At 51.9% G+C, this 16,126-nt stretch overlaps 1 protein-coding gene across 2 annotated transcripts; it reads right to left on the minus strand.

Annotated features, from left to right (window-relative positions):
* Nucleotides 1–1,064: 1,064 nt before the first annotated feature.
* On the minus strand, nucleotides 1,065–3,903 carry LOC129460209 (uncharacterized). 2 transcript variants are annotated; one of them, XM_063614896.1, is made up of 2 exons: nucleotides 3,187–3,903; nucleotides 1,065–2,747 (listed from the first exon to the last, which is right to left on the minus strand). In XM_063614896.1, the coding sequence occupies exons 1-2, from the start codon at nucleotides 3,807–3,809 to the stop codon at nucleotides 2,645–2,647; spliced, it is 726 nt and encodes a 241-aa protein (XP_063470966.1). In that variant the 5' UTR covers nucleotides 3,810–3,903; the 3' UTR covers nucleotides 1,065–2,644. The 2 variants fall into 2 exon arrangements, with proteins under 2 accessions (XP_063470966.1, XP_063470965.1); XM_063614895.1 differs by having other exon boundaries at nucleotides 1,065–2,935.
* Between the last annotated feature and the right edge of the window lie 12,223 nt (nucleotides 3,904–16,126).

Below are 16,126 nucleotides of genomic sequence, written 5' to 3' on the forward strand. Positions count from 1 at the left end.
CCCCATGACCTTCTGCTTTCATCAGAAGGGATGGCCAGGCCTGGCCTGTAGGGCTGGGCAGGGCATAGTGAGTTCTCCCAGACCCTGAGCCCACCCTTGAAATGAGTGATCCATGTGAAAGGTGGGAGTGTGGTGGGCACCTCCCTGCCCGGGCCTCCCCAGGCCATGGCCTCCTGTGCACAGCTGGACCCCAGGGGTGGCCACAGAAGGACCCAGTGCTGCCCAGTGGGAGATGGCATTGTTGGAAATGGGGTGTGGACACCAACCCCTCCCAGGAACCCCTCCCGGCCTGATGCCCTTCTTGTCCCTTGAGCGACCATGAACCTGTCCCAGTCCAGCCTGTGGGAGGGAGTTCTTTCAGGACCAGTTCTCCCAGGCCTGGGCCCTGGAGGATGCCACAGTGCTCAGGCACTCTGAGGCCTTTGTGGGGGAACTGATGAGCCAGTGCTGGGACCCGCCACCCCCTGGTGGGCTCCAGCACCAGGTCCCCTCCCAAGTCATCCTCTGGAGCGTTCGATAGTGGAGAGGGCCCCAGCCCCACCAGCCCTACTACCTGGCCCTTCCTCCTGCACCTCTTTTTCTGCCTTTTCCTCCTCTACACTAAGCAGCTTCTGGGCAGGTGCTGAGCGCATATGTACTGGACATGCTGCTCAGACAGGCAGGGGCTAGAGAAAGACCCCTCAATGCCCCCTATGCTTTTTACATCCTCCCTCCTGAGAGGATGCTCAGGACCTCTCACCTGAGAGGTGCGAGCTCCCTGAACCACCATCCCAACATCAACAGATGCCAAGAGGAGCAGGGGCCGCTCACTCCAGAGTGCCCCTCCAAGGATGTCAGGGCAATAAGCCTTGAGCCAGGGGAACAAGAGAATCAGTGTCACTGATCCAGAGGATTCGGGGAGAGGACACGGGTGGGAGCCCTGGCCAGGGCCAGATCCAAGAGTTCAGCCAGGTGTGGGAATGGTCCAGTCCAGGCATGGAGTGGACGGTCCCGGAGGGCAAAGGGGGCCCCGTGCCCGGGACCATCTCACCCACTGTGGAGACAGTGTCTCGTGTGAGGTGGCAAGGGGGCTAGGTGACAGCCAAGGCCTCTCCCACCTGGTTCTGAATCAGGGCTGTTACCCAGGCCTCACAGCCCTGGGATGAGGAGGTGAAGGAGGAAGTCTGGAGCCAGCCTGAATCCTAAGCCACTGCCCCAGGAGTGACATGAGGTGCCCCAACGGCTCCCCGTGCCCTGAGGGATCCACACACCCCTTGCTCTGTGATCAGCAGCCTGCAGGGGTGTCCTCAGAGTCAGACTCAAGAAGCCACGCAGGAATGCCAAGGACACCAGAAACTCAGGTCTGTGGGGCCCAGCCTTGTGAGGACTTAATGGACTTGGAGGAGAAGCTGACCACTCGCATCTGCTGTTTTTTCAGCCAAACCCGATCGAGAGTCCTTGGTATCCAGGCCTCTGTGAGCATAGCCCCTCTGCAAGGGAGATGGGCTGGTCTGCCGCTGCCTACCAGCTTAGCCCCAGGGGCCCATGCAGCCAGCCCCTTACCCCGGAATGCAACCCTGGTCCTCTCCCACCCTGACCTGGCTGGCAGTCTCCAAGACTGAGGCCCAGGGGCACGAAGAAGCTTCCAGAAAGCTCAGGGCAGCAGGTTGCTCTCTGGGGATCCTGAGGATTCAGAATGGACCCATGCATTTTCTGAACTCCCTCCCGAAGCTGCCCAGAGACTTGGCTGTCAGAGATCCATGCTTCCGTTTGTAAAATTTTGAACAGGGATGCTGTGCTCTGTCCCTTCCACATCCACCCTACACAGCCCCAGGACCATCAGTGGGGCCCAGCCCTGCAACCCCATCTTGGCCACAACACTAGGCCCTGCTGGGCCCCGTGAAAACTGAGAGGCAGGTCCAGAGATAAGTCCCTTGCATGGGGGCACTTGCATCGGACCCCTCTTGGTGGGCAATGACTAGCATGGCATGGAAGGAGCCAGGGCAGCTCCCAGCCAGTTGCTCTGCAGCCCCAGATGGCTCCTGGGCATTATGAAGTCCTTCTCAACAGGGAAGCTGGTCCCTTTCAGGCTGCCAGAGGGAGGGGTGAACGTGGTGTCCTCCCAGCCCTGGCCAGCCAGGAGCATGCCCTATGGCCTCTGATTTGACTTGTTGGACAGAGTCCCCTCCCAGGGCACAAGTCCTAGGTCCAGAGGGGCCCGGCCTCCACCCCAGCTCTACTTGGTAGGGGAAGGCACCAGGGGTGCCATGGGCCTTTAGTTGCAGCACGGATGGCCACGCAGGGGACATGGCACACCTCACCCGGTTGTTGTACCATTTCAGGTCAGAGAACCCCGGCAAGAACTTGCTGCAGGAACACGCGGTGCTAAGCCTGTGCGGGAGCAGGACATCAAGGGCTGTTCAAGAGCATCCATGGCTACGGTGACTGTGGCCTCTTCTCAGCCTCGTCTGTGTCGGGCAGGTGATCTATGACTCCAAGCTGGGACTGGCAGGTGATGGTGTCCCCAGCATCTCAGCCACGCTGCCAACATGCTGTCGGGAGGCTTTGAGGCCGTGCCCGGTATGCTGCCCACTTCCTTGAGACCCCTTCCTGACACTTTCCAGCAAGTGTTACAGCTGCAGCATGTGCCACCACTGAATACCTTTCAGCAGCCGGTGCAGGCTTGATTGCAGGCGTGCCCGACAGCCATGGCCTCAGCAGCTCTTTCGTGGCAACCAGGACAGTCAGGGCAGTGATGGTGATGATGCCTAGGACGCCAAGTGGGATGGCAGCTCCATGACGGTGGATGAGCCTAGTGGCGGTTCACACCTGGTCCTCAGTGGCTCCCTAGGCCCCCGTGGTGGCAACAGCTTGGCCACCATGAGGCGCAGTCTCAACCGCTTCCCCACCTGTCAAGTCAGGCAGGGAGTTCTTGTGCTTGGCGAGGCGTTGGGCTCTGTGAAGGATGGGGACAAGGTGTGCGTGGCTCTGTGGCTCTATGGCCTCAAGTGGCAGGAGAACCCCTACTCCTTCCAGGGCACTACCAGCAACACCGCTCAGTAGAACAAGTTCAAGGGCATGAATAGCGTCCTCTCCTGCAAGCTGGTGACCGTGCACAGGCAGGTCCCAGTGCATGGCGCAACAAGCACTTGGACCGGCTGGATGCGTGTCTGCTGACATTCCTGGCTATGTCTGTGCCCCACCTACCTGAGAAGTGGGCCATGGGCTGCTTCCAGGAGGACTTCATCTCCAAGCACAGGAAGAGCACGATCTGCGGGATGAGCTACACGGCCGGCCGCCCAGTGCTGGCGCAGTGCCACGTCCTCCAGCACTTCCTGATGTGCCTCAGCGGCACCAAGAGAAGGCCTGGAAACAAGGCAAGAAGGCCTTCTGTATGGCGCAGCACCTCTTGAGGAAAGAAAATAAGAAAACTGCCTCTGATCCAAGCAGAGCAGGTCAGCGAGAAGGTGGGCATCACTTGGGCGAGTGGATGTGGGTATCGAAGATGAACACTGGATACGTGGCCTGGTCATGGGAGGTGGGTGGTGCGAGAAAGGTGACGTGGTGGGTGCCAGCTCGTTCCTGACCCTGAGCACGCCACCACCACTGCCCTCGACCTGCAGGAGGTGGAGAGCATGATTGACAGCTTCATAGGCTTTCTCAAGAAGGTGGATGACGGTGCTGCTGCTCAGCCACAGGGCATGGAGTTCACGGCAAGCAGGTGGGGGGCTTTGAGAAGCAGCATCAGCAGGGGGCCAGCCCTCCCGTGGCCTCAGCCAGGCTTTGGAGTGGGCCCAGCAGGCCTTCTGGGTGGGCCTGAACCAGCCCATCACCTTCACCAGAGGTGCCTACGATACCATCATCAAGCTCTTCCCAGATTGGCCCAGGCAGGACCTGGATTCTGTCTCGGACCTGTTACTGCTGGCCAAGTGGCAACGCATCAAATTCCCAGACATCCTCCACGTTCACAGAGGAGCTCTTACCAAAGTCACGGGGAGCAGGAGACTCGTGGGAGGAGGAATGATGGAGGTGCGGGGGCTGATGGCGTTCAGGAGCGCGGGACACGAGTTCTTTGGCCACTTTGGCTGAAATTCACCATCTCCATCCAATTCGAGGGAGAGATTTGAGATCACAGATGCAGCAATTTTTACGAGTGCAATATATTTTTTCCAAAAATCGATCTAGAATTTGGAAGCAGCTCTTTATAAAGATGAGAGTGTTGAGTGACTGGATGTTGGATTGGGGACTTTTTCCAGTTCAAGGATAATTTCTACAGCAGAATAAAAACTGCTATCAAAGAGCCATGGCCAACTATCTGTGGTAGTACAAGGATGGTTTTGTGTTCAACTGAGGCCAGTTTAGAACAGAGAATTATGTGGGAAATAAACAGAGAACATGGCGATGGAACCATGTGTTGTAACTTCGTAGGCATCCATACTATGGAAGTTCCTTCCTTCTCTCCTTCCTGCTGCCTGTGCCTCCTCCCAGCATCGGGCATCCCCACGTCCTGGGCCTGTGCTGGGAGAGATATAAAGGACACCATTGGCTATAGGCTGGAGGACTGGCACGGTCAGGGGAGCCCGTGAAGTCAGAGTGGCCCCTGAGGACCAGTCCTGGGATGACTGGGTCCAACTGACCAGGCCCCTTCTGACCAGGGCCCCATGGACTGGGCCTCTGCCATGACCTGGCCCTCACTGAATGGGCCCTGATGATCAGGACCCCACTGAAGAGTCCCCCCTGATGAGGCCCCACTGACCAGGCCTTACTGACTGGGCTCCCCCTGACTAGGCCCCGGCTGACCAGGTTGTCACTGACCAGGCCCCACTGGCAGCTGCTCCACCCCCCAGCCAAGCCAGGCCCCCACTGATTGGGTCCAGTGATCAGTCAGCCAGTGGCCAGAGCTGCACCGACCAGGTCCCCGCCGATCAGTTACTTATTAACCAAGCTCCTGAAAACCAGGTTCGCACTGACTGGGCACAAGACCCCACTGACTAGGTCTTTGTGACAAGGCCCTCACTGCCCAGACTCCACTAACTAGGCCTCATGAATGAGACTTTCACTGATAATTTCTTTGCTAGTCATGCCTCCACTGTCCGGGCTTCTAGTCATCATGTCCCCTTGGGCCGCGTCCCTCCTGACTGAACAGGCCCACACTTGAACAGGCCCCCAATGTCTATTCCCCGCACTGACTAGGCCCTCACATCCGAGTCCCACTGACCAGATATTCTGGCCAGGTTTTCACCGACTAGGTCCCACTGCCAGACTCTAAGAACTAGGCCCCACTGGCCAGGCCCCCTCTGACCAGGTTTCTGCTGACAAGAACCTGCTGAAAGGTGTTCGCTGACTAGGTCAGTCCTAACCAGATCATCCATGATCAGGTCCCCACTGATCGTGTTTCCACTGACCAGGCCCAAAGGACTAGGCCCCAATGACCAGGCCCAGCACTGAGCAGCCGCTGCTGACAAGGTCCCCATGGAACAGGCCCCCACTGTCAGGCCCCCACTCACTAGGCCACAATGACTATGTCTCAGCTGACCAGGCCCTGATGATTAGGTTTAATGGGCAAAACCTTCGTTGACCAGGTCCCACTGGCCAGGTCGCCACCGACCAGGTCCCCATAGATGAGACCCTGAGTTACCAGGACCCCACTGACCAGACCTCTACAGACTAGGCCCCAATAACCAAGACCCACTGACCAGGCCCTCACTCGCTGGGCTCCAACTGATGAGATTCTGACTGACCAGGCCCTTAATGACCAGACTAGGTCATTTATTGACTAGGCCCCACTACCCAGGACCCCAATTACCAAGCCCCCACTAATCAGGTCCCAAGTCACCAGACCCCCACTAACTGTCCCAACTGACAAGGCCCCCACTGCCGAGGCTTCCACTGACCAGGTCCACACTGACCAGGCCTCAAGAGATGAGGCCTGACTTACCAAGAACCCACTGACCAGAGAGACCTCCACTGACTGGGCCCAACTGGCAAGGGCCCCACCGACAGGGACCAACTAACAAGGTTCCAACTGACCATGTTTTTACTGACCAGACTTTACTGAATAGGCCTCGCAGCTCAGTATCCAGTGACCAGACCCTCACTGACTAGGTCTCACTGTAAGGCCTCAAGTGACCAGGCCTCACTATCCAAGACACACCCATGAGGCTTCCACTGCCAGGCCCCCACTGACTGGGCCCAACTGATGAGGCCCTCACTGTCCTGGTCCTTCACTGATGAGGTTCCAAATGACCAGGTCCTTAGTGACCAGACCTTTACTGACCAGCCCCTACTAACCAGGACCCCACTGACCAGGTCCTTAGTGACCAGACCTTTACTGACCAGCCCCTACTAACCAGGACCCCACTGAACAGGTCTCCACTGACGAGATCCCAGTTGATCATGTCCCCAGTGTCCAGGTTTCACTGACTAGGCCCCACCAACGTGGTCCCCTGACAAGCCTCCAACTGACCAGGTCCCCACTGACTGGGACCCAACTTACGAGGCCCATTAGCCAGGCCTCACTGACCAGGACTCCACTGACTGGGCCCCATCTGATGGGGTTCTGATTGACCAGTTCCTTAATGACCAGGCCTTTACTGACCAGGCCCCACTACCCATGACCCCAGTAACCAGACCCTCACTGATCAGGTTCCACAGCCAGGCCTCCAGTGACCAGGCCTCACTAACCAGAACCCACGGATGAGGCTTCCACTGCCAGGCTGACTGGGCCCAACTGATAAGATTCCAACTGACCACTTCCTTCACTGATGAGGTTCCAACTGACCAGGTCCTTAACTGACAAGTTTCCACCTGCCCAAGTTCTTCACTGATGAGGTTCCAACTGACCAGGTCCTTAACTGACAAGGTTCCAACTGACCACTTCCTTCACTGATGAGGCCCCAACTGACCATGTCCTTAACTGACAAGGTTCCACCTGCCCAAGTTCTTCACTGATGAGGTCCCAACTGACCAGGTCCTTAACTGATGAGGTTCTGACTGGCCAGGTCTTTAATAACCAGATATTTACTGACCCATTAACCAGGACCCCAATGACCCAGAACTTTACTGACCAGGCCCCACTAGCCAGGACCCCAATGATCAGGCCCCACTGACCAGGCCTCAACTGATGAGGCCTCAACTTACCAGGACCCCAGACCACCACTGACTAGACCCCACTAGCCAGGACCCCCTGATGAGGCCTCCACTTCTAGGCCACCACTGACTGGGCCATACTGACAAAACCCCCAATCAGACCTCCAGTGACCAGGCCTCACTGTCCAGGACCCATGGATGAGGCTTCCACTGCCAGGCCCCCACTGACTGGGCCCAATTGACAAGGCCCCCTCTGTCAACGTCTCCACTGACTGGGCCTTAAATGACGAGGTTCTGACTGACCAGCTCCTTACTGAACAGACCTTTACTGACCAGGCCCCACTAATGAGGACTCCAAAGGCCAGGTCCCCACTGACTGGGCCTCAACTAATGAGGCCCCCACTGACAAGACCACAGTTGATTATGCTCCCAGTGGCCACGTTTCACTGACTAGGCCCCACTGACAAGTCCCTCACTCACCAGGTCCCCATTGACCAGGCCCCAACTGATGAGGCCTCAACTTACTAGGACCCCACTGACCAGACCTCCACTGAGTAGGCCCCACTAGCCAGGCCCCACTGATAGGCCCCCCAATTCCAGACCCCACTGCCAAGCTCCCCACTGACCAGGTCCCTCCACTGACTGATGAGGTTCCCACTGACCAGGTCCTTAATGACCAGACCTTTACTGGCTAGGCCCCACTACCCAGGACCCCAGTAGCCAGGTCCCCACTGACCAGGTCCCTACTGAACAGACCCCCACTGACTGGGCCCCCACTGCCAGATTTCCACTGACTGGGGCTCAGTGACCAGGTTTCCACCGACCAGGACCCCAATAACCAGGTCACACTCACCAGGCCCCCACTGACCAGATGTCAGCTGACCAGGCCCATGCTGACCAGGACACACTGGTGTAGCCCCAAGTGACCAGGCCCTCTGACCAGTCCCCTCTGACCAGGCCCCCTCAGACCAGGTCCTCACTGACCAGGCACCAGCTGCTCACCAGGCTTCCTCTGACTAGGTCTCCAATGATTGTGTCCCCATTGACCAGGCCCCCACTGACCAGGTGCTATTGACCAGGTCAGCACCGACCAGACCCTCACTCACAAGGACCTATTCACCAGGCCCTGCTGACCAGGTCCCACATGACCAGGTCCCACATGACTCCACTGAATAGGTTCCACTGATGTGGCCCCAATAACTCGGCTATATTAGTGTGTTCTTGCATTGCCATAAAAAAACACCTGAGACTGGGAAATTTATAAAGAAAAGAGGTTTAATTGGCTCATGGTTCTAAAGGCTGTACAGGAAGCATGATGCTGTTATCTATTCGGCTTCTGGAGAGGCCTTAGGAAACTTTCAGTCATGGTGGAAGGTGAAAAAGGGTAGCAGGCACGTCTTTTTTTTTTTTTTGAGATGGAGTCTCGCTCTTTCGCTCAGGCGGGAGTGCAGTGGCGTGATCTCGGCTCACTGCAAGCTCCGCCTCCCAGGTTCACACCATTCTTCTGCCTCAGCCTCCCAAGTAGCTGGGACTACAGGTGCCCGCCACCGTGCCCAGCTATTTTTTTGTATTTTTAGTAGAGACAGGGTTTCACCGTGTTAGCCAGGATAGTCTCGATCTCCTGACCTCGTGATCCGCCCACCTCAGCCTCCTAAAGTGCTGGGATTACAAGTGTGAGCCACTGCGCCCAGCCATAGGCATGTCTTACATGGCTGGAGCAGGAGGAAGTGTGGGGTGGAGGTGCTACACACTTTTAAACAACCAGATGTCATGCAAACTCTATCACAAGAACAGCACTAAGGGGATAGTGCTAAACCATTAATGAGAAACCGCCCCATGATCCGATCACTTTCCACTAGGCCCTACCTCCAACACTGGGGATTCCAATTCAACATGAGATTTGGGCGGGGACACAGATTCAAACCATATTGTTCCACCTCTGGTCTCTCCCAAATCTCATGTCCTTCTCATATTTCAAAATACTACCGGCCGGGTGCAGTGGTTCACACCTGTAATCCCAGCACTTTGGGTGGCCGAGGCGGGTGGATCACAAGGTCAGGAGATCGAGACCACCCTGGCCAATAAGGTGAAACTTCATCTCTACTAAACTACAAAAAATTAGCCAGGCATGGAGATGGAGGCCTGTAGTCCCAGCTACTGGGAAGGCTGAGGCAGGGGAATCATCTGAACCCGGGAGGCGGAGATTGCAGTGAGCTGCGATCGTGCCACTGCACTCCAGCCTGGTGACAGAGGGAGACTCTGTCTCAAAAAAATAACAAAAAACAAAAAACACCAAACTACCATGCCTTCTCAACAGTCCTGCAAATATTTAACTCATTCCAGCATTAACTCAAAAGTCCACAGTCCAAAGTCTTATCTGAGACAAGGTTAGTCCCTTCTGCCTATGACCCTGTAAAATAAGAAACAAGTTTGTTACTTCCAAGATACAATGGGGGTATAGGCATTGGATCAACATTCCCATTCTAAAAGGAAGAAATTGGCCAAAAGAAAGGGGCTACAAGCCTACACAAGCCCAAAACCCAGCAGAACAGTCATTAAATCTTAAAGCTCCAAAACAACTTCCTTTGACTTCATATCCCACATCAAGGGCGTGCCGGTACAAGGGGTGGGCTCCCAAAGCCTTGGGCAGCACCACACTTGTGGTTTTCCAGGGTTTAGCACCTGTAGATGCTCTCAAGGGCTGGCCTTGAGTACTTGCAGCTTTTTCAGGCTGAGAGTGCAAGCTGCCAGTGGATCTACCATTTTGATGTCAGGAGGACAGTGGTTCTCTCTCACAGCTCCACTAGGAAGTGCTCCAGTGGGACTCTGTGTGGGGGCTCCAACCCCACATTTCCCCTCCACATTGCCCTGGTAGAGATTCTCCATGAGGGTTCCACTCGTGCAGCAGGCTTCTGCATGGACATCCAGACTTTTCCATGAATCTTCCTAAATCTAGGTGAAGGTTTCCAAGCTTCAACTCTTGCACTTTGCACTGCAATGGTAGTGCAGGTCCACTGAACCATCAAAGACCAGGTACATGCCTCTGCTTGGTGTTCTCAACTCATCCACCAGTGTGGAGCTGCCATCCCACTTTTCATGACAGTCGTCATCGCTGCCCTGGCTGGCCTGGCTGCCACCAGACTTGCTGAGGCCATGACTGCAGGTTCTCCAGTCCCCGGCTCTGGAAAGCCTGCACTGGCAGCTGGAAGGCCCCTGGTGGTGGCACTTGTTGCGGCTGCAGCAGCAGCTAGAGGGCTTTGGGAGGCAACTTCGAGGAGGTGGGTACCATGGTGAGGAGGGCCTTGAAGCCTCTGGATGACAGGTTGCCCTAGCAGGCTGGGGCACCAGGGCTGCTGTCACTCACCAGGCCTGGCCTAGGGGCAGTGGAGTGAGGCCTTGTCTCTAAGAAGAAGCATCTGCATGACAGAAAACATTTGTATACTATATGTCTGATAATGCATTAATATCACAAATGTATAAAAACTCAAACAATCCAACAGCAAGAAAACAAATACTATAAAATATTAGCAAAGGACTTGATATAGACATTTCTCAAAGAAGGCATGCATATGAGCAACAAGTACATGAACAAAAGCCCAAGTTCAATAATCATCAGAGAAATGCAAATTAAAACCAGAACGAGATGTCACCTCACATCTGTTAGAATAGCTATTTCAAAAAGTTTGAAATGCCCTGAGTCTGGATCTTTAATATCTTTATTTTGCTACTTCTTCTAATGTAAGGATTTGGTTTGTTAGCCTTCGATGTGTCTTTTTTTTTTTGAGATGGAGTCTCACTCTGTTGCCCAGGCTGGAGTGCAGTGGTGCGATCTTGGCTCACTGCAACCTCTGCCTCCTGGGTTCAAGTGATTCTCCTGCCTCAGCCTTCTGAGTAGCTGGGACTACGGACGCGCACCACCACGCCCAGCTAACTTTTGTATTTTTACTAGAGACGGGGTTTCACCATGCTGGCCAGGATGGTCTGAATCTCTTGACCTCATGATCCGCCCACCTTGGCCTCCCAAACTGTTGGGATTACAGGCGTGAGCCACCGCGCCCGGCCTCAATATGTCTTTTAATGGTTTTCAGTAAAGTTTTATGGTTTCACATAGGCCTGGGAATGTCTTCTAAATCGATTTCATGGCACATTTGCTAAAGCGGATGGAGGCTGATTCTTTGTTATTGTTACTATGTGTTTATTATTAGTATGAAAGATTCAAGATTTATTATATGTACAATGTGCATTTGCTCAATTTCCTGAATGTTGTTAAGCAGTTTTTGTTCTGAAAGTTGAAATCGATTACCCTGCTTTTCTATTTGTACTCATGGCCTCTGTGGATAACTACAGTTCAAATTCTTTGACTTATATTCGTTCCTGTTTCCTCCTCTTCTCTCTTCTGGTCCAGGTTCAGGCATCCCTGACAGTGATACATGGGAGGCCTGGTTGGCCCTTGTCTTAGACTTTTCTTTATTGAAACACTTCTGATGTTTGCTGTTGATTATGATGTTTGCACAAATATCTTTGCTTAATAACAATTTTATTTTTGCCCCTTCCTTCCCTCCCCTCCCCTCCCCTCCCCTCCCCTCCCCTCCCCTCCCTTCCTTCCCTTCCTTCTTTCCTTCCTTCCTTTCGAAACATGATCTCTGATGTTTCTCAGGCTGGAGTGCAGTGGCTAGTCACAGGTGGAATCATAGCTCACTGCAGCCTCAAACTCCTGGGCTCAAGCGATTCTCTCACCTCAGCCTCCTGAGTAGCTGGAACTGCAGTCATGTGCCACCATGCCCAGCCAGAAGTTTCTATTATCCTATTTGGTATTCTTAATTATCACATATTTTATTCAAGGATATACTAAAGTGATTACATATTTTTTCTACTTTAGTATTTTGATCAAATAAAGAACCTATATAATTTATTTTTTGAGGCAGAGTCTTGCTCTGTCACCCAGGCTGCAGTGCAGTGGTGCCATCACAGCTTACTGCAACCTCTGCCTCCTGGGTTCAAGCAATTATCCTGCCTTAGCCTCCTGAGTAGCTGGGACTACAGGTGTGTGCCACCACATCTGGCTAATTTTTGTCTTTTTAGTAGAGACAGGGTTTCACCATGTTGGTCAGGTTGGCCTCGAACTCCCGACCTCAGGTGATCTGCCCACCTTGGCCTCCCAAAGTGTTGGGATTACAGGCATGAGCCACCGTGCCCAGCCTTGATTTTATTTTTGTTTTTATTTTTATTTATTTATTTATTTTTGAGATGGCGTCTCGCTCTGTAGCCCAGGCTGGAATACAGTGGCACAATCTCGGCTCACTGCAAACTCCGCCTCCCAGGTTCAGGCCATTCTCCTGCCTCAGCCTCCCAAGTAGCAGGGACTACAGGCGCCTGCCACCACGCCCGGCTCATTTTTTGTACTTTTAGTAGAAACAGGGTTTCACCGGGTTAGCCAGGATGGTCTCGATCTCCTGACCTCATGATCCACCCACCTTGGCCTCCCAAAGTGCTAGGATTACAGGCGTGAGCCACCGCGCCCGGCCGATTTTATTTTTAATAGTAAAATGTACTTGAATAGTTTTTGGGGTAATCTGGTAGTAGAAATACACAAGATATCACCATTAGATACTGCTAATCAAACATTTAAAAGGTGCAAGTATCTGGGTGATTTTGTAAACAATACTTCCAAACCTATTTGTCAGACTAACGAGTATAATGAGATTTGATATTTGCTTCTGATGTTGCTGGACAAACTGGGTAAAGAAAAGGATTAAGTCAGGGATTCAAAGTTTTTAATACAAGTACTGCATTAATATTCTAAAAATTTGTGTGTAGCCCTGAAGAAGATCCTTAACTCCTGCAGCTTCAGGGCTCAAAATGCTGAAAATATATCACAGCATCTCATCCCATAACTGGCTGAATTACAATAAAAATTAAATTCCCAGGCTTGCAGGATGCCTACTTTTAAAGTGGGGGTATTCATTCGGAAAACATTGGATATTAAAAAGTTAAAATGAGGGCCAGGTGCGGTGGCTCACACCTGTAATCCCAGCACTTTGGGAGGCCAAGGTGGTAGGATCACCTGAGGTTGGGAGTTCGAGACCAGCCTGGCCAACATGGAGAAACCCCTTCTCTACTAAAAATACAAAATTTGCTGGGTGTAGTGGCGCATGTCTGTAATCCCAGCTACTCAGGAGGCTGAGGCAGGAGAATCACTTGAACCCAGGAGGCAGAGGTTTTGGTGAGCCGAGATCGCACCATTGCACTCCAGCCTGGGCAACAAGAGTGAAACTCTGTCTCAAAAAAAAAAAAAAGAAAATAAAAGAAAGAAATGCTGGCTCTTCATTGGTTTGCTATAAAGTGATTCAAAAGCTTTGAAAGATTTGAATGATAAAGTGTATTTTTCATTTAAAACATACTTAACTGAGGAAGATCCAGGAGATACACCATTCATCATAACTGTGAGACATACATTTGTGAGAGGAGTCCCAGTATCTCCGAAGAGCTTGATCACCACACTTCTCGGTAGGACAGAACTTACAATGAAGATTGTTGCCACCGAAATGAAAAATCTAAATGCATTGGTTATAACCGGATCTCGGGACTGCAGGATTTAAGTGGCAGCACTCAACTGCAGCTGTGAAAAAAATGGTGGGAATGGTTTTTTTTTTGAGACGGAGTCTGACTCTGTAGCCCAGGCTGGAGTGCAGTGGCGTGATCTCGGCTCATTGCAAGCTCCGCCTCCCAGGTTCACGCCATTCTCCTGCCTCAGCCTCCCAAGTAGCTGGGACCACAGGCGCCCGCCACCACGTCCAGCTAATTCTTTTGTATTTTTTAGTGGAGACGGGGTTTCACCGTGTTTTGCCAGGATGGTCTCGATCTCCTGACCTCATGATCCACCCGCCTTGGTCTCCCAAAGTGCTGGGATTACAGGCGTGAGCCACCGCACCCAGCCGGGAATGGTTATTTAACAGACTGCAAAGTCAAAGCAAGCAATAAGAATAGTTTGACTCATGGGCTTCCTAGAATTAGAATAGAGGGTGCAGTGGCTCATGCCTGTAATCCCAGCACTTTGGGAGGCTGAGGCGGGAGGATCATCTTGAGTTCAGGAATTTGAGACCAGCCTGACCAACATGGAGAAACCCCATCTCTACTAAAAAATACAAAATTAGCTGGGTGTGGTGGCGCATGCCTGTAATCCCAGATACTTGGGAGGCTGAGGTAGGAGAATCGCTTGAACCTGGAAGGTGGAGGTTGCGGTGAGCTGAGATTGCGCTGAGCCAAGATTGCGCCATTGCACTCCAGCCTACGCAATAAGAGCGAATCTCTGTCTCAAAAAAAAAAAAAAAGAATTAGAATAGATAGGAAGACTACTAAGTTCTTACTTGATCTATATAAGTAGAAAAGTTCAAGTCAAACAAACAAAGCCAAACCTGAATTATGAAACAAAAAACAAAACCAAAGATTTATGGTTTCTCAATTTTTTTTTTTTTTTTTTTGAGATGGAGTCTCACTCCAGGCTGGAGTGCAGTGGCGCGACCTCGGCTCAATGCAACCTCCACCTCCTGGGTTCAAACACTTCTCCTGCCTTGGCCTCCCGAGTAGCTGGGATTACAAGTGCGCACCACCACGCTGGCTACTTTTTTTTTTTTTTTTTTTTAGTAGAGATGGGGTTTCACCATGTTGGTCAGTCTGGTCTCGAACTCCTGACCTCGTGATCTACCCACCTTGGCCTCCCAAAGTGCTCGGATTACAGGTATGAGCCACCATGCTTGGCTTGGCTTCTCAATTAATTTCCAGTCTCGAATTAGTTTATAGACCCAGAACTCCTTGAATCAATGAGATGCTGGGTCCCTATGAGGAAGAAACCCAGTATACTATTACAAATATATACTGTTAATTTTTCCCCCTCTTTTCCCCAAAGAAAACTATGGCCTTTTACCAGAGAACCTTTGCATTGGGAAAAAAGAAATAATCAGACCTTTGAGGAATTACTGAATACAGTTTCTGAATTGATACTAATTCCAGGAGAACTGAGATGACATTGCAGTGCATTAACCAGAGTAGGAGCTTATGGAGGTCAGGCGATCAATGGAGTTTGGAATCAATTCTAATTCCCAGTTGGCCTGGTGGGTTTCTCAAACCACCCTTCAGTTATCTTCCCCGTTCTGGAATACATAATTAGAGTAGACATACTCAGCAACTGGTAGAATCCCAAACTGGTTCCCTGACCAGTGGAGCGAGAGCTATTTTGGTAAAAAAAGGTCAAGATGAAGTCATCAGAACTGCCTATTCCTAGGAAAAAGTCAACCAAAAGCAATAGCACATTCGTACAGGGATTTCAGAGACTGATGCCACCAGGAAGGTCTTAACAGATCCAACGGTAGGCTGGGAGAGGTGGCTCATGTCTGTAATCTCAGCACTTTGGGAGTGCTGAGTTCAGATTTGGGAGCCCGCTGAGGCGGGCGGATCACGAGGTCAGGAGTTCAAGACCAACATGGTGAAACCCCATCTCTACCAAAAATACAAAAAAAGTTAGCCAGGCATGGTGGCACGCACCTATAATCCCAGCTACTCGGGAGGCTGAGGCAGGTGAATCGCTTGAACCTGGGAGGCAGAGGTTGCAGCGAGCTGAGATTGTGCCACTGCACTCTAGCCTGAGTGACAGAGCTAGACTCTGTCTCAAAAAAAAAAAAAAAAAAAAGAACGATCCAAGGGTCATGGCTCTCATTTCATCCTATGTAAGTCAATGAATAAACATAAGAGATCTTGGAGAATTATACTGGATAAACGTAAGCTTAAATCATATGGAGACTCCCATTGCAGCTGTTGTACCAGATGTTGTTTTATTACTTGAGCAAATATACACATCCCTGGTACCTAGTGTACAGCTATTCATCTACCTAATACTTTTTTTTCTCTATCATTGTTAATAAATACCACCAGAAGCAGTTTGCTTTCAGGTGGCAAAGACAGAAACAAACCTTTACTGTCCTACCTCAAACACTAGTAATTGGCTCGGGCTTCTGTAACAGCATGCCAACTGAGTGGCTTAATCAATATATTTTCTTCTCAC

The sequence above is a fragment of the Symphalangus syndactylus genome, chromosome 13, assembly GCF_028878055.3.
Source record: "Symphalangus syndactylus isolate Jambi chromosome 13, NHGRI_mSymSyn1-v2.1_pri, whole genome shotgun sequence".
Taxonomy (NCBI): Eukaryota; Metazoa; Chordata; class Mammalia; order Primates; family Hylobatidae; genus Symphalangus; species Symphalangus syndactylus.

What these genes read in the sequence shown, in the direction of transcription:
- LOC129460209 (XM_063614895.1), bottom strand. Translation starts at nt 3,809, where the DNA reads ATGGGCTGGTTCAGGCCCACCCAGAAGGCCTGCTGGGCCCACTCCAAA. An exon ending in GCCCATGGCCCACTTCTCAG is followed by an intron (nt 2,936 to 3,186) that starts GTAGGTGGGGCA and finishes CATCCTTCACAG; the next exon opens with AGCCCAACGCCTCGCCAAGC.